At 43.4% G+C, this 19,221-nt stretch overlaps 4 protein-coding genes across 6 annotated transcripts; 3 read left to right on the top strand and 1 right to left on the bottom strand.

The window, feature by feature from the left end:
* Positions 1 to 701: 701 nt before the first annotated feature.
* Positions 702 to 6,941, top strand: LOC131667291 (heat shock 70 kDa protein 4). 2 transcript variants are annotated; one of them, XM_058940655.1, is made up of 12 exons: positions 702 to 1,002; positions 2,083 to 2,281; positions 2,697 to 3,053; positions 3,117 to 3,438; positions 3,521 to 3,776; positions 3,855 to 3,985; positions 4,079 to 4,341; positions 4,458 to 4,547; positions 5,788 to 5,907; positions 5,978 to 6,217; positions 6,291 to 6,587; positions 6,673 to 6,941. In XM_058940655.1, the coding sequence occupies exons 1-12, from the start codon at positions 887 to 889 to the stop codon at positions 6,841 to 6,843; spliced, it is 2,562 nt and encodes an 853-aa protein (XP_058796638.1). In that variant the 5' UTR covers positions 702 to 886; the 3' UTR covers positions 6,844 to 6,941. The 2 variants fall into 2 exon arrangements, with proteins under 2 accessions (XP_058796638.1, XP_058796639.1); XM_058940656.1 differs by lacking the exon at positions 4,458 to 4,547.
* Positions 6,942 to 8,696: 1,755 nt separating this feature from the next.
* LOC131667114 (vacuolar ATPase assembly integral membrane protein VMA21 homolog) lies at positions 8,697 to 9,660 on the bottom strand. Its single transcript, XM_058940326.1, has 3 exons — positions 9,292 to 9,660; positions 9,068 to 9,173; positions 8,697 to 8,997 (listed from the first exon to the last, which is right to left on the bottom strand). The coding sequence occupies exons 1-3, from the start codon at positions 9,304 to 9,306 to the stop codon at positions 8,858 to 8,860; spliced, it is 261 nt and encodes an 86-aa protein (XP_058796309.1). The 5' UTR covers positions 9,307 to 9,660; the 3' UTR covers positions 8,697 to 8,857.
* Positions 9,661 to 10,106: 446 nt separating this feature from the next.
* Positions 10,107 to 12,909, top strand: LOC131667257 (general transcription factor IIF subunit 1). The gene is made up of 7 exons (XM_058940568.1): positions 10,107 to 10,263; positions 10,365 to 10,420; positions 10,517 to 10,888; positions 10,951 to 11,261; positions 11,335 to 11,597; positions 11,685 to 11,974; positions 12,048 to 12,909. Exons 1-7 carry the CDS (start codon positions 10,231 to 10,233, stop codon positions 12,268 to 12,270), a joined length of 1,548 nt encoding a protein of 515 aa, XP_058796551.1. The 5' UTR covers positions 10,107 to 10,230; the 3' UTR covers positions 12,271 to 12,909.
* A 719-nt stretch (positions 12,910 to 13,628) lies between these two features.
* On the top strand, positions 13,629 to 19,207 carry LOC131667255 (alpha-aminoadipic semialdehyde synthase, mitochondrial). 2 transcript variants are annotated; one of them, XM_058940566.1, is made up of 7 exons: positions 13,629 to 13,964; positions 14,120 to 14,840; positions 14,933 to 15,260; positions 15,351 to 16,043; positions 16,135 to 16,648; positions 16,714 to 17,095; positions 17,158 to 19,207. In XM_058940566.1, the coding sequence occupies exons 1-7, from the start codon at positions 13,845 to 13,847 to the stop codon at positions 17,271 to 17,273; spliced, it is 2,874 nt and encodes a 957-aa protein (XP_058796549.1). In that variant the 5' UTR covers positions 13,629 to 13,844; the 3' UTR covers positions 17,274 to 19,207. The 2 variants fall into 2 exon arrangements, with proteins under 2 accessions (XP_058796549.1, XP_058796548.1); XM_058940565.1 differs by having other exon boundaries at positions 13,638 to 13,964; positions 14,117 to 14,840.
* The last annotated feature ends 14 nt before the right edge of the window (positions 19,208 to 19,221 follow it).

Consider the following 19,221-nt stretch of genomic DNA (forward strand, 5'->3'; position numbering starts at 1 on the left):
CTATTTATCACGGTGTGACGCAATTCGGGTGCAAGCCGAGCGAAGCAGACGTAGTATGAAAAAAATATTTTGGTTACTATAGAATATTGTTATACTTTGTTAAAGCTGTCATTGTTATGTAAATAAATGTAAACAAATGATGCTTTATTCGTATTACGAAAAATTTCATGACTATAATTGTTGCATTACTTCTTTAGTTAATTTAAGATGAATTAAAATAATTTTCAATAATTGCTAACGTTCGGTGTAAAACCATAATTTCTCCGATGCTTGAAAAAAATTAATTAACCTCATGTATAAGGTTGTAAATTATGAAACCGAAATTTCTGGAATAATACAGAACATTGGCGGCGGTTGAATTTTCAAAAACTGCCATGTTACCGGGCTTTAGTGCTCGTGGTCCAATCGATCATCACGCCGCGCTTTTCAAAATCCACATGTTTAATAACCTCAAAACCACAATCCTTAACGTTGATAACATGAAGCTTTTCGGAAACTCTAATCGAAAAACCATTGATAAATAAGAATATATATTGTAACAATTGCATTAAACAACAAAAATATTGAACGTTTTTTTATGATCTTAAACCTCAAAAAAATGATAAACCGGAAAGTTCGTTTGGAAGCTTCTGGAAGCTTCCAGTAAGCGGCGTTCCGGTGGCGGCGCTACATGCTTTTCTCTGCTTCCTCGCTCTCTTCATCATCAGTTTAGCAGAAGCAAGCACAGCGAAAAGAGATATAAGAGGATTAAGGAGAGCTCGTTTCGGAGCTGAATTGAAAAAACGAAAATTGCTTTATTGTAGCCTTAAAAAATAAGCAAACAATTTTGTTGTTTTCCAATTCATCGTTGTTACAAAGTGCAAAAACAGATAGCTGAGTGTTAACAATGGCAGCAATGTCTGTGATCGGCATAGACTTCGGCAACGATAGCTGTTATATAGCCGTGGCTAGAGCCGGTGGCATCGAGACCATCGCCAACGACTACAGCCTCAGGGCCACGCCGTAAGTACTGTATATGTCGCGCATTCATGTCTTGTTCGGTAATCAAACGTATTGTCGCCGGCTCGCAGAGCCACGGCGACGAAAGCGAAATATCAGTAGCAAGATTAACCTCCAAAGTGAAATTTTTTTCCGCTTATAGTTAGCCGACGATAATTTAATTAACCGTGTGCGTATGCGAGAGAGCAACGCGCGTGGCTGCTCGTCCTCTTTGCAAGCAGTTACATAAAAATCAAATATTCGTGATTTCCTCAAACTACAACTTAATAAAGATCAACGTACTATACGTGTGTGTTGATCCCACCAGCTATAGAAAAAAAACGCTTGAAATAAGTAGCAGTTTTGTTGTTACGGCGGTGAAGACGGCATTGAACTCGTGCGAGCAGAGAGCATTCATTACTCATTGAATGATGGCCGTGGGAGGCCTATTCCCGAATCTGTCTTTTTTCGCACGTGTTTCTCATGTAAAGACCGAAAAGGAAGCTTGCCATAAGTCCTCTATTTAAAACAAATGACTCAAGAAGAGAGTGAAAGAGGGGGAGATATAGAGAGAAGACACCTTTGTCGTATATGCGACGACGAACGTTTATACACGTATAAACGTGACGATGCGATTCCATGTGGCGTGGTGCGCCGTACTATGCGCGATAAATTTAATTTTTTCTTTCGTGTCGTTCCCTTCGCTTGCCTCACTAGAGTGCTGGTGTTTTCATCGATGAGGAAGAATAATCATTGCGGCTGTAGAGTTTGATGAGCAATCATTTTAAAATGAACTTTTATTCTCATTCACAAATCATTCGGTAACAAATTTTCTTTTAGATTACCCCTGAGCAGCTGATCTAGATAATATTATTTATAAAATAAACATTCGTCGAAACAATTTCTTTTCGAGGTCGTGCACACGTCAGTTACCATCTGTCGAATAGTACTTACATTGAGTTAACACAAAATATTAGCGCGCACAGCAGCTATAGCCATACAATAGTAACAATCGATAAAAACGCTGTGTAAAGTCTAATCATAAAAAGCATTTTTGTTCATTCTAAATACAAAAGAAACCAATGAAATCCCATTTTTGTATAGGTCATGCGTGGCGTTCTCCAGCAAGAATCGTATTCTTGGAGTAGCAGCGAAAAACCAAATGGTGACGAACATGAAGAACACGATATACGGCTTTAAACGTCTCCTAGGTAGAAAATACAACGATCCATTCGCTCAGAAAGAACTTAAGCACCTACCCTACAAGACCAGCCAGACGGCCGATGGCGGTATTGGCATTCATGTAAGTTGGACGGAATATGACAGTCGAATGATCAACAAAGTGCACGATCAACGTTCTATTAGCTTTTTTTTTGAAACTTGTGCTCGATCTTAATGAATTGCTTCCGAATGACAGAAAAAAGAGAATTGTATTTGACAGCGCGCTTGCACGCAGCACGTTACCGATAATGAGACGCGGCTGACAAAAAAGAAGCCATGCAACGTGATATCGAATAAATGCAGACACCAGCGCAGTAGACAAAGTCGCCGCTTGGCACTTATCCAGAGAGAGCATCTCTCTAACTGTTGCATGTAGCGTTTTATTCGCACTTAATTAGAGCATTGCCCGAGAATGATGCGTTATTTTTGATTATCGTGTGCAATGTTTGTTGTCATTACGGCAAAATGAATATTTCTAACTTTTCTATTTCGAACAGGTCCAATATCTCGGCGAGGATCACGTTTTCACACCCGAACAGATAACTGCAATGCTGTTCACCAAACTCAAAGACATCTCAGTGACAGCATTGGGTACAGCGGTGAACGACTGTGTAATTTCCGTTCCATCGTACTTCACCCAAGCCGAGCGTCAAGCATTACTTGATGCAGCTCGTATTGCCGGACTCAATGTACTCAGGCTGTTTAACGAGACCACCGCTACTGCGTTAACTTACGGAATTTATAAGCAAGATCTTCCTACACCTGATGCTGCTCCAAGGAACGTTGTATTCGTTGATTGTGGATTCTCCAGCTTGCAAGTTTCCATATGCGCTTTTCACAAAGGCAAACTGAAGGTACATTAATTATTAAAGTTTATAAACGAATGAAGTGGTAAAAATATAAATTGCAATTTACAGATGCTTGCAAGCGCATCTGATACACAAGTTGGCGGCCGTGAGATCGATGCGATCTTGGCCGATTACTTCTGCAAGGACTTTCAAGCTCGTTACAAGGTAGACGCGCACAAAAACCCACGCGCCTATCTACGACTCTTGGCTGAGGTTGAGAAGTTGAAAAAGCAAATGTCGGCAAACTCGACGAAATTGCCCATCAACATCGAATGTTTCATCGACGAGAAAGACGTGCATGGTGACATGCAACGTGCTGATATGGAAACCATGTGCGCGCATCTGTTCAAGCGCGCTGAAAATACACTTAGGCACTGCTTAGCTCAGTCCAGTAAGTATTTTTATTTTCTTTTGTTCATTTAATTGTATAAAACCAATTTTATATACTGATACTTACTTATAATAATTTACAGAACTGAAGTTGGATGAAATTCACTCAGTCGAACTTGCTGGAGGTTCAAGTCGAGTACCGGCTATTAAGAAGCTTGTTGAGGATATCTTTGGCAAGCCATGCTCCACAACTCTTAATCAAGACGAGTCTGTTGCACGTGGTTGTGCCTTGCAATGCGCCATGCTTAGTCCGGCTGTTAGAGTACGCGAATTTTCAGTAACTGACATACAGCCTTATCCTATAAAACTTACATGGGATGCTAGCCAGGGAGAGCCTGGGTAAGCTTTTCAAAACACTGAGAATATACTTATTTTAAGATAGATTAATCAATTATCAATATGTCTTTTACTTTACAGAGAAATGGAAGTGTTTGAACAGAATCACTCTATTCCATTCTCCAAGATGCTGACATTCTACCGATCCAGTCCATTCATTTTGACTGCTAACTACAGTGTGCAACCACCAACATACCCTACAAGTCTAATCGGTAAGTGCATACGCAGCATTCTGTGTATGATAATAACAAATCAAGTTATCTATCCTAATAGTTTCAATTTTTATCGAATTCTACTTTTCTTAGGCACGTTCACAATCCGCGACATCAAACCTAACAAAGAAGGCGAATCGTCAAAGGTAAAAGTAAAGGTTAGAATCAACCTAAACGGTATTCTGACGATTGCATCAGCATCTTTGGTGGAAAAACGCGAGCAAACTCAGCAGGAGAAAGAAGAAGAAGAGCAACAGTTGAAACAGCAACAAGAAGCTATGAACATCGATCAGTCGCAAGACAAAAAGGATCAAGCAGATCAAGATGCACAGGCCAAAGAACCACCTGCTCCAGAGGTATAATTTTCAAAATCATCATCTTTTGATATGAATATCCAATTACCGATACGTGGATATTTTCACGATTAAGAAAAAACACGAAGTCGTACGTGTCTGTGTGTGTGTGATCGTAGGTTAAAATGGATAAGTCACGGCGATGCTCCGACGACGAGGGTTCGTCCTACTCTTCTAGGATAAAATCTGCTCTGTCCTGGCTCAGCTCGGTACGCGACACACACTTTATTGCCATTTTATACTTGGACCCATATATATATATATATATATATATATATATATATATACACACATACGCATTTTACACAAGAACACACTTTCTGCTCTGACTCCTGTTCTATTTGTCTTTGTTTTTTGTTTGGGAACGGCTTGAACACACACTTATAGCATTATATAGTTTTTTACTTGTTATTTTGAGAAAAATAGTTATATCTCATGATTGAGATTTATAATATTTTTCTCGAAGCTTTTTTTGGACACACATAGTGCATAGAATCGTAGGTAATTTTTTTACAACGCATAAGTAATGATATAGTTGTAAAGCACATCTCAACACTTGTAAAGGAAACATATTATTGAGATGACATGTTTTTTTAATTGTGTAAATCAATTTTAAGATTTCACAACTACACACTTTTAAATTTACTTGCAAAGTGTTGTCTGAAACTTTTGACTTTTGTTAAAAATGTAATGCTGCGTGAAAATTCGAAGGAATTTTCTTTTTTTTTTTATTATTTTTTTTTGTACAAATTTTCTGTCATTTTTTACATGTTTTCTGATGAGAGCCAATTTATTAAAAAATTGCACGCCATTCCTTTCTCAAAAAATATTGACATATTTTTGAAAGTATTTTCTATCAATTGTATTTATAAAAAAACATTCAAAAATCATGTCAAAAACAATACAAAAGTAACTTGTTTATTTTCTCTACTGCTTTTTCATTGACATCATGCATTTGGTTGTGGTTTTTAAATGTGAACAATCATTAATTAATAACAATTAAAAAAGAAATGTTAATACAATGCATATGGGTCCAAGATAAAGTTGTGTCACGTGCTGTAGTTGTTATTTTATTAAATTTCGTACTAATCATTGACTTCTGAAAATACATACTCATAAGATATTTTTATTTCTCAATTTTTGGCTCTGCTACTTTGTTTATTGATCGATAAAGAAAATCCGATGCACTATCTGCACGGAATAAATATTCTGTATAGCATTATATTTTTAGTCATGAGTCAAAGGTGACGCACTCGCCAAAAGTATCATTGTAATCACGACCTTCATTTAAAATCCATAATTTCGCGTGGCAGTTGCTATATATGTCGATCTGCTCAAAAGTTCGGTGAACTATTCTATAGCTTCTTTCAACGTCATAGCGACTTTATAAATTGTAAAACTTGAGACAAATACAATTTTTATGTAATCACAATCGGTTTTGCGTTTTAGAGTGATGAGAAAGCAGATGACGGTAAAGGCAAAGTTAAAGTACGTCATATTGATTTACCCATCGACATTCATGGATATGGCTTGTTGCAAAGTGATCTTGATCATGCCTTGGAGAAAGAGGTAGTAATTGCCTCAAGAAATTATTACTTTAATAATTTTACGATATCTAATATATCTATTGTACTTTCAGTGCAAAATGGTAGCAGAAGATAGGCAAGAGAAAGAGCGAGTTGATGCTCGTAACGCTCTCGAGGAGTACGTCTATGATCTTCGATCAAAAGTTTCAGATGAGGATCAGTTAGCAAATTTTGTGCAAGAGCATGAGCGCGAAGTACTTTGCCGCACCCTTGACGATACTGAGAACTGGTTATATGAGGAAGGCGAGGAATGTCAGCGTCAAGTTTACTCTGACAGATTAGCTCGGCTAAGGGTTAATTTTTGTTTGCTTCTTTTCATAAAAAAAAATCTGTATTTTTATATTAACAACAATTATTAAATTACAGTCCCAAGGCGAGCCCATAAAGGATCTGAAGCACGAATATGAAAACCGAGCACCAGCAATGGAGGAGCTCGCTGGCGCGCTCCAGCTGGCAAAGAAGGCTGTCGATCAGATCCGAGCCACTCATAAAGATCCTAAAAACGACAAGTACGATCACATTACCAACGAGGACCTAGGCAAAGTTGAGAAACATGTACAAGAAAAATGGAGTTGGCTCGAGGATACGCGTGCTCTACTAAATCAAACACCACTTACACAGCAACCACCTGTTTACGTTAATCAGATTCGTGCTAGAAGACAGGTAAATTTTTCTAATAAAATCTTGGATTCGCAAGTTAATTTATTACCTATGACAGAGTAACTAAATTGATAAATATTTATTTTAGTCTCTCGATGGTTTTGTCACACCTATTCTCAATAAACCTAAACCTAAAGTAGAGCCGCCGAAAGAAGATAAGAAGGAAGAACAGAAAAACGAGAAGAACGCTCAGAATCAAAACAACCAATCGTCAAATGATATGGATGTCGATTCGGGAACACCGGAGGCTCAACAATAAAGAACACAAATAAAATAAACACAATCGACTAACTACCATTTATTTCGTCGAAGATTTTCACACAAAACAAATCAGGATATCGTCAGTCATGTCACGAAAGCGCCTGTCATATATATATATATATATATATATATATATATATATATATATATATATATATATATATATATATGACTATTCTACTTACTATATATATTTCCTAAACTACTAATCAGTTTTTTCATTCTTATAGATTAGTCGACGTATAAACACAGGTCTTCTTTTGTCATTTCTAGTATCATGAGTATCCAAGTTTTCTGTTGTAGAAACGCGCCTAAACATTATTTTTATATGTATAAGACGAAAGTTGAAAGAAAAATAGACGTATGAAGGTTAACAAACTTTTTATACCATCAGAAAAATTTTTTCAGCCTACAGTACTCTCACTTTGTCATGTTTGTAAGCTCATGGATAAATGGATTGCGGACAGATTACTCATGATCCCATTCCTATCTTTTCACTATACACATAAGTTTAATTAATTTATGCACAAATATTTTCATTGAACTAGACTATAATCATTGAATTATAACGAACGATTGTGAAGCGAGTGCGCAGACACTGCACGGGGATGTATTATGTATGTTAAGTGGGGAAATAATCAGAATCCTTTCATTGATAATCTATCGACATATTTTGCCTTTAATTTAAATTGCTGCTTATGTATATTTAATATTGGCTTTGTATTTTGTGCTCTTTTAATGAGTATTGTTTTACGATGAATGCATATTAATTGTAACTTAGGTGTAATTTTTCGTTATGATCCGCTTAATATTTAAAGAGTGCGAGAAGAACAAAATTATACTGTGTTAAAAGAAAAAAACACATCGGAGAGTGTCTGTAGCTGACGCTTACTGGTGATAATTATGTATAATGGTGCGTCTTTGAAAAGAGCATTTCATTAACTTGTATACTTAAACTTGTGACTGAAAAAAAGCTAAAGCTTCCAAAGCACCCGATACATTAGATGACAGAGCAAGAAAGAGAGTACTATGAATAGTCTAGCGAAGAAAAATTTTAAATTATTATTTTCGAAAATCAATTATCTTTTCGTAATAATTTGTGCGATTTTTCTTCGCGGACACATTTCTAATTTTAATAGTCTTAGTAAAGAAATGATGTGCAGAGTGGGAGGAAATTTTTCAAAATGAAAAATAAATTATTGTATGACAGCAGAACAGTTAATTGATTGCTAAATTAAACAATAAGAAAAAGAAAGTGAATGACTTAGGGGGTAATATCGCTGGCGATTTAATGTATTTAACAACGCATACTATAAATTTTCTTCATTCCATCGATTTGTCAGCCCAACAGTCGCGTGTAAATTGTGTGTTTGCATTTATGAAATATCTTAATTAACTTTATAATCACAATAAGAGCGATAAAAAAAAAATGAAAATAATTGTATTTGAAAAATCATCACAACTTTTATTATTGCTATACGTACCCATACACACATACACGCTGAGATATAGCGGGGCAAAAGTAATTTGCCGGAAAAAGGGAAACAAAAAAAGTACGAATATAGCATGATTTTTATGGTTATAGTTAGTTTGAATTATTTACGTAGCTTTTTAGAGTGCTATAAAGCACAAGTGCTGTAGCGTAATATGTATGATTATAATTTTTTTTTCCTGTCCATGAAGTTTACAAATTTTGTTTTTCATGCGATCATCTGAAATTTAATTTCTGTTCAACTTGACACTCTATTCATTTTTTTTTATGCAAATCACATTTGGAGTTAAATTTGCTACTAGGTGTGCATTTTTTTTTTTGTTTCATGATTGGAACAATAAATGAGAATCACTAATTGGTACCTTAAAAAAAAAGATGAAATTTATTGTAACTGTACAATGTACAATAAAAACAAGTTAATCTAATAGAAAAAAAAAGTTTTGGTCCATTTAATCTTTCCACATAATACTTAATATGCAAAATTCTCTTAAAGACGTGTAAATAGCAGTTGAACAAGCTCTTAATCCTGTTTTGATGGTGTTTTTGTTGGCTGGTCAAAGTATGCCCTGTATATAAATGCTCCAAGCGCAAGATGTAAAATCAACATTGCAACACCAGCAGCATAAATGTTGCTCGACACTGAATTAAGTCCAAACAGTGCTGTGAATTTAAAATGATAACCACATCAGCAAAGATTTTTAAGTAAAAAACAGTGTTGAATAATGCTTACTGTCAAAGATGAAGGCTTTACTCAAAAAGAATGATATCACAGGACATGCTATTATAACAATGCAATGTACAAATACAGTTTTGAATACTTGGAATTCAGTTTGTTCCTGAAAAGAAGTAATAGTTTATTAATAAATATCGCAAATTGATTTTTACGTCGGATTAGGTTTTCAATTATTTACTTCCAAATTGATTGCCATTAACAACATAGACGTATTTACTTACCTTTTCTTCCGGCATGATTAGTATTAATTATATATAACAATAGACTTCTTCAACAATAAAGTGACAATCGCATAACCCAAATCATAAAACTCGACTCTAATTCTTTCTTTCTAATAAGAAACTAGGAATTTTTTAAGTACAACCAAATGCCAATTAAACTATTATTACGAAGAAAGAACACACGACATTTTTCAATAAAATCTAAATCAGTTGTTGATCAGACTCCTGGACGTATATATGCTACTATCAACTGTACGATACGCTTTAGGGCGTGTTCAAACGTGGCGATTTGGCGACGGAGACGAGCAGACGAGGCGGTTCTATAGCTTAAACCCCGATCCCATAGGTACAACGTACGGATACGGACGGATACGGACGCAAATCACAACTGTAGTAACATCACTAAAAATATCTAGTTCGATTATTTAGTACCAACACTACCGGTAGTGAGTAAAAGTGACTGTTGTTTAAAACTGTAGCGCCGAACGTACATACCACATTTAATGTTCAAATGTCAGGTCTACAATTTACTTTTCAAATATTCACGAATATTGCTTATTGATGAGTATGCTAATGTAAAAAAAGTTTTTGGGATGATTAATACATATCATTTATATATATTTTCTTCTTCTTCTCATATATTCAAGTACTTCCATAAAATTAAGGCCTAATTCCACTAATTGTAGTTGAAGGTTCCTAATCCCTTTCTCAGCTCTCTTCCTTATTATATGCGCCACCATTCACTACAGAATATACTAAAAATCGCCGCATGTGAACGTGCCTTCATGTTGGTAATTGTCGTTTTGTCGTTGACACGTAGCTTACTCAATTGCAGAACTGTTAGTAAAAATGAAATTTATGTGAAATTAGAGCTGTTTGTTAACATTTGATAATTTAGTGAATATAGATTATTAAATTTAGCATTAAAAAGTGTACAAAATGGCTAATGTCAGCTCGAGTGTACACACAGCTGTAAGTATTACATGTTTCTTAACCTCAAACTTTTTCAAGATGATTTTTAAATAACTATCTCACATGACAAATTAATAATTTTATAAATTGTGTTTTCACAGCAAGAGCAATCAAAGTCTCAACCTTTAATTCAGGAATTTAGCATTAGAGTACCAAAGTAAATATTATTTAATTTATTTGATAATTTGATAATAATGTAACAATAATAAGAAATTTAATAATAAATTTATATTTTATTTATCCGAAACTGTAGAACTAATAAAAAAAAGCACAATGTAATGAGGTTTAATGCAGTACTTAAAGTTGACTTCAAAGAGTGGAAGCAGGTCAAATTAGAAAGGGAAAACAATATGAAGGACTTTAGAGGTGTTGAAGAGGAAATGCCTAAATTTGGTGCAGGCTCAGAATTTGGTAGAGATGCAAGAGAAGAGGCAAGAAAAAAGAAATTTGGTATTAATTCTAGAAAGTACAAATCTGAAGATCAACCATGGATACTCAAAGTCAATGGAAAAACTGGAAAGAAATTTAAGGGCATTCGAGAGGGTGGTGTCAGTGCTAATGCATCGTACTATGTATTTACACACGCACCTGATGGTGCAATAGAAGCATTCCCACTACACGAATGGTAAATTTTTCTTTAGCAATATTTTTTTAATAATTTTATTAAAATACATGAATTTTTGATAGGTACAATTTTCAACCTATTCAGAGGTACAAAGCATTAAGTGCAGAAGAGGCAGAAGAAGAATTCAATCGTAGAAACAAGACTATGAACTATTTCAATCTCATGATGAGAAAAAGACTAAGAAATGATGAAGAGGTAGGCGAAGAAGGAGAAATATTGGAAGGCAAAAAGAAAATCACCAAGAAAGACAAAGAATTAAAGATTTCTGAAATGGATGAATGGATAGAAAGTGATGAAGAAGAAAGTGAAGAAGATGAGGAAAGTAAAAAGAAATCTGAAGACGAGGATGATGACAAAAAGAAGAAAAAAAAAGGTAAAATACATTTGTTCAATCTGCAACTTAAAGACAGGAAAAAATTGTAGTAGTCAAAAATTTATTTTGCTAGATGGAAAGAAGAAAAAGAAGAAGGTGTCTGACGATGAGGCTTTTGAAGAAAGTGATGATGGTGACGAGGAAGGGCGAGAATGCGACTACATTTCTGATTCTTCAGCTTCAGAGGATGAATTAGAGTCACAGAAGGAAATAAAATCAGTCGATCAAGAGGATGCATTGAGAAAACTGTTAGCCTCTGATGAAGAGGACGAGGAAGAGAATGAAGATAAGAAGGATGAAGATGAAAATGAAGATGATGAAGGCAAACCAGATAAGGTAAAAATCTTTTGTTTCCTTTGCTACACATTATGCCATATAGTATGATATTAATTAAATTTTTATATTATTGTTATATTTCTGAAGGAGAAGGATCCAAAGGAACCAAATAAGAAAAAGGACAAAAAGAAGAAAAAGAAGAAGGACGACGGTTCTGACTCGTCTTCCGACGTAGAATCTGGTGCTGAACAGAACAAAAAACCAGCGAGTACACAAAGTTCCAGATCAGCCACACCAATAATAGGCTCGGCAAGCCAGTTAGATTCACTTAAAAGGAGTTACAACAGCTCTCCAGACTTGCCTCAGGCAAAGAAGAGCAGACTGGATAATGGTTCAAGCTCTTCCACGTCGTCTTCTACTTATGTTCCTGGTTCGAGGTACGTAACAATTGATCTTAAAAAATTGGCCATTTATGGAACTTTGTATTGAATTTCTCCTTTTTTTATGTAGTGAATCCGGCATCACAGAAGATGCCGTAAGGCGTTATTTAATGAGAAAACCTATGACAACTATCGAACTTCTACAAAAATTCAAATCCAAGAAAACTGGTCTTACCTCCGAACAAATCGTCACTATTATGACTAACGTTCTGAAAAATGTTAAACCAACTAGTCAAAAGATTAAAGGCAAAATGTATTTCTCTATCAAAGCACAGCCGAACAATAAGCAATAAGTTGTCTCTGCGAGATTAATTTTTATTGAAAGGCAGTTAAATAATAATTTTCTTTTTTTTTTCCGCTTACAACAGTTTTGATTACTTTTGACAAAGTATTCTTCTATCTTTCTTACTTTGCAAATTGACGTTCAGATATTCTGAAGTCTGAAATTATTCTTTTTCGTTTGTAAGACCGTTATTTAGTTTATCATCGCTACAATAAAATTATGTTTTTTAGTATCCTACAATTTTGTTTAAGCGCGCTTTAAAAATCGAGTGTTTTACAAATACGTTTGCGAATATAAACGTTATGCAAACAGTAAGATAGAAAGAGAGTGTTGAAACTATTTTGAATAGATGTAAAAAGTTTAAAAGATGTACGTGCGCTGAAACGTTGAATTAGTCGAGTGAAAGAAGAAACTGCGCGCGCAGCCGCAGCATGCTAATAGGATCGCGAAGATGTCTCTAGTTTCCAATGGAAGTGGTTCCACATTTACAAATAACATCATTAATTAGCCCTGATGTCAGTGCTAATTTTTCATTTCTCAATTGACTATCGGGAAACGCATGACTAAGATATCTCTTGAATTCACTTGTTCGAAATCGTTTGTCCGCAGAGTATTTAATAAATTTATTTAAAAACACACATGTAATCTATCTCTTGACTTGAAAACCTCTCGATCGTCACGCCAGTATACTCTGAACGAGGATTACTAATGTAGGGAAAAGGAGCGATATTTCAGTACGCGCAACGCAATGTTATCCTCCGAAAACGAAAAATATGCTAAAGCAAAGCTCGGGTCACGAAAGCACGCGCGCAGCGCTGACAAGGCGGTGCACGCGATCTTTCATTTTCCGCGCGTCGAACAAAGGAGGAACGGAGCGCGATTAACCCCGTCGCCCGGTGAATTATTACGTCGATTTCCTTCTTTTCGACGCGCGCGTTGGCGATAGCGCGAAATCACCGCGTGTTTGTTCTGGAAAATTTGCGCCGATACGCGCGCGCGCGCGCGCGCTCAAAGGCGCCACTCCGGGAGCACGCGGATAGTAAACATCGTGTCCGTGATCGTTATCTCGGCCCGCTGGCGTAGTGGCGCGAGTCGCCGGCTGCGGCCTGTGTTTTTCGTGCTCGCAAGATTCGTCGATCAGAACAATTGCACAACGATTTCGAAACTTGCTCGCGCGTCGGCCAGCGCCTCTTCTCGAGTTCAATTTGCACACGCGAATCCGTCCTTCCCGCCTGGGCGCCGAGCGCGTTCTTGAAACCCGAGTCGTGCACGGATTCCCCCTCCCCCTCGCCCCCCACGAAATAAAGCAAAAAAAGTTGTTCCTCTCTCACCCCTGGCCAAAGGCGGATAAATTGCGCGCTTGGCCAATCCCCCAACTATCATATCGCGATAAGCGCGTCTTTGGCCTGGAGCGCGAGATAAAAAGGTCGCGAGAGAGAGAAAGAGAGAGAGAGAGAGAGAGATACGGGATCGTTATCGTTTTGGTACGAGCACGGATTTAGGAACACGAAGTCTTATTGCACGAGCAGTTGCCGTTGGCGAACCCTCGACTCGACGCGCACCCGCGCACTCCTCTCCGCACAGATGAGGGTCGTGAGAAGTTTCGGCGCGCCCCTCCTGGCTAAGCCCTGGGACAGGAGGACGATGCTGCGCGGACTTTACGACGACGATCCCGCCCGGCGCTCGGGCTGTCGCCGCATCAGCGTGAGTAGACGTCCGCGCGAGACTCGCCCCTCGGCGCTGGCTCGCCCGAGGCCGTCGACAGAGCGCGCCTCGGGAGCCTCGGGAGCCTCGGGGAGCCGGCGGGCACGGGCGGGAGGAGCGCTCTGACCCGGCGACGCCCGCGGCCGTTGCAGCAGCAGCAGCAGCAGCAGCTGCGCGGCAAGGTGATCGCGATCCGGCGCGAGGACCAGTCGGTGTGGGAGCGGCGCGCGGCGATCGCGCCCGCGAACGTGCGCCGCCTGGTGCGCGCGGGCGTGCGCGTGCTGGTGCAGCCGAGCAACCGGCGCGCCTACCCGGCCAGCAGCTACCAGGCGGCGGGCGCGCACATCCAGGAGGACATCAGCGGCGCCTCCGTGATCTTCGGCGTGAAGCAGGTGCCCGTGGACCAGCTGATCCCGCACAAGACCTACTGCTTCTTCTCGCACACGATCAAGGCGCAGGAGAGCAACATGCCCATGCTGGACGCGGTGCTGGACAAGAGCATCCGGCTGCTGGACTACGAGAAGCTGACGGACGACCGCGGGCAGCGGCTGGTGGCCTTCGGCAAGTACGCCGGCGTGGCCGGCATGGTCAACATCCTGCACGGCCTGGGGCTGCGGCTGCTGGCGCTCGGCCACCACACGCCCTTCATGCACATCGGGCCCGCGCACAACTACCGCAACTCGGGCATGGCGCGCCAGGCCATCCGCGACGCCGGCTACGAGATCGCCCTGGGCGCCATGCCCAGGTCCATCGGCCCGCTGACCTTCGTGTTCACGGGCAGCGGCAACGTCAGCCAGGGCGGCCAGGAGGTCTTCCAGGAGCTGCCCCACGAGTACGTGTCGCCGGAGACGCTGCGCAAGGTGGCCGAGCACGGAGGTAGGCCACGCGTCCGCCCGCCCCGCCCCCGCCCCCGTCCCGCGCCGCCCGACTCACCGATCTCTCTGCCGCGCGCGCGCGCGCGCGCCCAGACACCACCAAGATGTACGCCTGCGAGGTGCGCCGCCGCCACCACCTCGAGCGCAAGGACGGCGGCGGCTTCGACCCCGAGGAGTACGACCAGCACCCCGAGCGCTACATCTCCACGTTCAGCAAGAAGATCGCACCCTACGCCTCGGTCATCGTCAACGGCATCTACTGGGCCGTCGACTCGCCCAAGCTGCTCACCATCCCTGACGCCAAGAACCTGCTCAGGCCGGCCTACACGCCCTGGCTGCCCATCAGCGTGGGCGCGCCCGCGCTGCCGCACCGCATGCTCGCCATCTGCGACATCTCGGCCGACCCCGGCGGCAGCATCGAGTGAGTGCGAGGCGGAGAGAGGGACTTGGGGGGCGCGAGAGAGCGAGAGAGCGAGAGACCGAGAGAGCGAGCGCGCGCCGCTGCTTGCAGGTTCATGAACGAGTGCACGACCATCGACACGCCGTTCTGCCTGTACGACGCGGACCGCAACAAGGACACCAAGTCGTTCAAGGGCCCGGGCGTGCTGGTCTGCTCGATCGACAACATGCCGACGCAGCTGCCGCGCGAGGCCACCGACTTCTTCGGCGACCTGCTGTTCCCCTACGCCCTCGACGTCATACGCTCGGACGCGCGCCGGCCGCTCGACGAGCACGACTTCACGCCCGCGGTGCTCGGCGCCATCATCGCCTCGAACGGCCAGCTGACGCCCAGCTACCAGTACATCCGCGAGCTGCGCCAGCAGAACTGCCTGCGCAGCCGGCACAAGGAGTCGGCGGGCAGCGCCGCCGGCAGCCGCGGCGTGCTGGTGCTGGGCGCGGGCTACGTGTCGGCCCCGCTGGTCGAGTACCTCCACCGCGACCCGGGCCTGCGCATCGCCGTCGGCTCGCAGCTCAAGGACGAGGCGGACGCGCTGGCCGCGCGCTACCCGGGCGTGGAGGCGCTGCTCGTGGACGTGGCCGAGCGGCCCGAGTCGCTGGCCGAGGCGCTCGAGGCGGCCGACGTGGTGGTCTCGCTGCTGCCCTACTCGCTGCACCACCTGGTCGCGCGGCGCTGCATCGACGCGCGCAAGCACCTCGTCACCGCCAGCTACCTGGGCGAGCGCGTGCGCGCGCTCCACGACGAGTGAGTGCCCCCCCCCCCCCCCCCCCCGCCGCCCCCCCCCCCCCCGGCCCGGCCCCGGCCTCGCGCTCTAGGCTCTCGTCGGCGTTCGCAGGGCCGTGGCGGCGGGAGTGAGCGTCGTCAGCGAGGTGGGCCTCGACCCGGGCATCGACCACCTGCTCGCCCTCGAGCTCTTCGAGGACGTGCGCCAGGCGGGCGGCCGCGTCGAGAGCTTCGTGTCCTGGTGCGGCGGCCTGCCGGCGCCCGAGAGCTCCGGCAACCCGCTGCGCTACAAGTTCAGCTGGTCGCCGCGCGGCGTGCTGCTCAACACCCTCGCGCCCGCCAAGTACTTCCGCGGCGGCCAGCTCGTGGAGATCGCGCCCGGCGGCGACCTCATGTCCGCGGCGCAGAGCCTCGACTTCATGCCCGGCTTCGCGCTCGAGGGCTTCCCCAACCGCGACAGCACCGCCTACCGGCAGCTCTACGGCATCGAGCAGGCCGAGACGGTGCTGCGCGGCACGCTGCGCTTCCGGGGTTTCGCCGACGCCGTCAAGGGCCTGCAGCTGCTCGGCCTGGTCGACCCCGGCGCCCACCCGGCGCTCCACCCCAACGGCCCGCACCTCACCTGGGTACGTTGCCTGCCCGCCCCGGGCGCGGCGCCGCGGCGCGCTCATCTCGGCCGGTCTGCCCGCAGCGCGCCCTCGTCTGCGACCTCCTGGGCCTGGCCAGCGACGACATCTTCTACGAGAACCTCAAGCAGAAGCTCGCCGAGCGCCTCGGCTCCGAGGACCGCGCCGCCGCCATCGAGGACCTCGGACTGCTCCTCGAGCAGCCGGTGCACAAGCTCGGCACGCCGCTCGACACCCTCAGCCACTACCTGGCCCACAAGCTGGCCTTCGGCGAGGCCGAGCGCGACCTCGTCGTGCTCCGGCACGACGTGCGCATCCGCTGGCCGGACAACAGGCTGGAGGAGCGGGGCCTCAGCATGGTCACCTACGGCGAGCCCCACGGCCACTCGGCCATGGCCAGGACCGTCGGCTACCCAACGGCCATCGCCACCAAGATGCTCCTCGACGGTAAGCCGGCGGTGGCTCGCGGGCGGCGCGTCGCGCACCTAATCCCTGTGCCGTCTTTGCAGGCGAGATTCAGCAGCGGGGCAACGTGCTGCCGTTCACCGCGGATATTTATCGACCGATGCTGTCCAGGCTGAGGGCCGAGGGTCTCCAGTCTTTCGAGACGTCCAAGTGGCTTTGAGACTATTTTCGCGCGCACGCGTGCCCCGCGTTCGCCCGTTATTTTCTAATTTGGACATCGTGCCGTGCTGTGAAAACAAACCTTCGTTTTTGTATGTGCGATAAGACGCAATATAACGTTTGTCAAGCAAAAAACGAAGAAAGAAATAACATAGATAAAACATCGCTGTTCTTGCCAGGAGAGAAATGATGAGGCGGAACAAGGTTCAAGTCGAATGTAATTAACATTTATTGATATTACCACCTCCCGTCGTGTTTCTCTTCCTCAAACTGCTTTTTTTGTTTGCATTTTTTTCATCTTTTTTCAAACATCGCAACAATTTTTTTTGTATTCACGCTCACGCACGCACGCACGCACGCACGCACGCACGCACGCACACACACACACACACACACGCGCGCGCGCATAGAAACTAACGGCTCGCGGGCGTTTTCACTCGAAATCAAGGGGATCTTACACCTCCGTGCGAACACGCTCGTTTGCTTTTCCTTTTGTTTTATACAGGCATTGACACGAAGAGCACGTGTACAAATGATACTTCAACAGTAATGTAATCAGGTACGAAATGCAATCGATAAAAATGCGACACAATAATGTACTCCTCTCCGTCTGCTCGGGCGACCGCTCGCCGCCGCGCCGAGGGGGAAAAAGCATCGCTCGCTTCGTTTTCTTTTGGCCTCGTTCCAGGTACGGACGCACAGCATTAGCGCATTGTTTTCTCGCATTGTCGGGCGTGTGCAGATACGTTATCGCCGATAGCGAAAAAGAAGAGAAGACAACGGAAAGCGGAAGGGGAGAGAAAAAAATGACAACGGCAGTCGCGTCTAGCGCCCATTGTTCTCCCTCGCTATCGGAACGCGAAGCGCGCGTGGAAAAAGAAAAGCTCGCCGGGCGTGTGCCCTCGACGCTTCGCGCGTGTCTCCGCGTCTCGTCGATACGTCTAAATCGAGAATGTGGCAAAACGTACTTCCATTACGGACGAAAAGCCAGCGCTGCTTCCCTTTTCCATTCCGGAGAAACAATGCATCGTTACAGCCGTGGAGAACGTAGAATCGATCGACAACTTATCGCGTTCTAACGTTCGCATAGAAAAACCGAGCGCCTGGGTCGACGGGAGGATGGGGCAAAAAGGAAGCCTGACTTCGCGCTCGCTTCGCGCGTGCTACAAGACTACCGTTGAAACGTGTCAAAAAATCTTCATCCAAGGGAACAGCTGCATATTTATGTACACACTCTGCGCGGCTACAACAACGAATTGACTGAGGTTCTTCTGTCGCGGCTTTCGACAGCCATCTCGAGGGCAACAGGAGGGAACGAGCTGACATTCCATCGCTACTGGGCCTCCTTTTTTCCGTGAACCGGCTGGACTTGACCATTTTTCTTTCTTTTGCCGTGATAACCTACGCGACGTGTACACACCTCCAAAGACTACTTTTTTCTTCTGCAGTGAACTTGATTACTTTTTTTTATTTCCCTTTTGTAAACTAGAAGTACGACTGTTTTTCTCAACTAAATCTATCTAATAACTTTTTATGCATTATATTGTTGTAGTGTTTTTTTTCTGTCTTTTTTCTTACGATTAACACGTTAATTTTATAAATAAATACAATTGAACGTTTCTTCGAAAAATGGGCTGAGAAAAAATCTCAAAAAATTTCTTAAACTCAGCAATTTTTACTCGAGACGAGATACTTTTTTCTCAAATTCAAAATTATTTTTAAAATGCAACAAAATTACGCAATTTCATTCAATTTTTATGCGTAGTAACGTAACTTTTTAGATATTGTATTCCCAAACAAATTTTCTGGCATGCCAATTATTTTTCTTGAAGTCAGAAATTACAATTATGATCTTTCAAAAATATTTTTTTAAAGCCATAATACTTCAAAAATGTTTTACGTTATTGAACTTTCAAAAAAGAAAAAAATTGCCATAAAAACAGCTCAGG

This window comes from Phymastichus coffea, unplaced genomic scaffold (assembly GCF_024137745.1).
Source record: "Phymastichus coffea isolate CEN01 unplaced genomic scaffold, Cenicafe_Pcof_1.1 PCOF00063, whole genome shotgun sequence".
NCBI lineage: Eukaryota > Metazoa > Arthropoda > Insecta > Hymenoptera > Eulophidae > Phymastichus > Phymastichus coffea.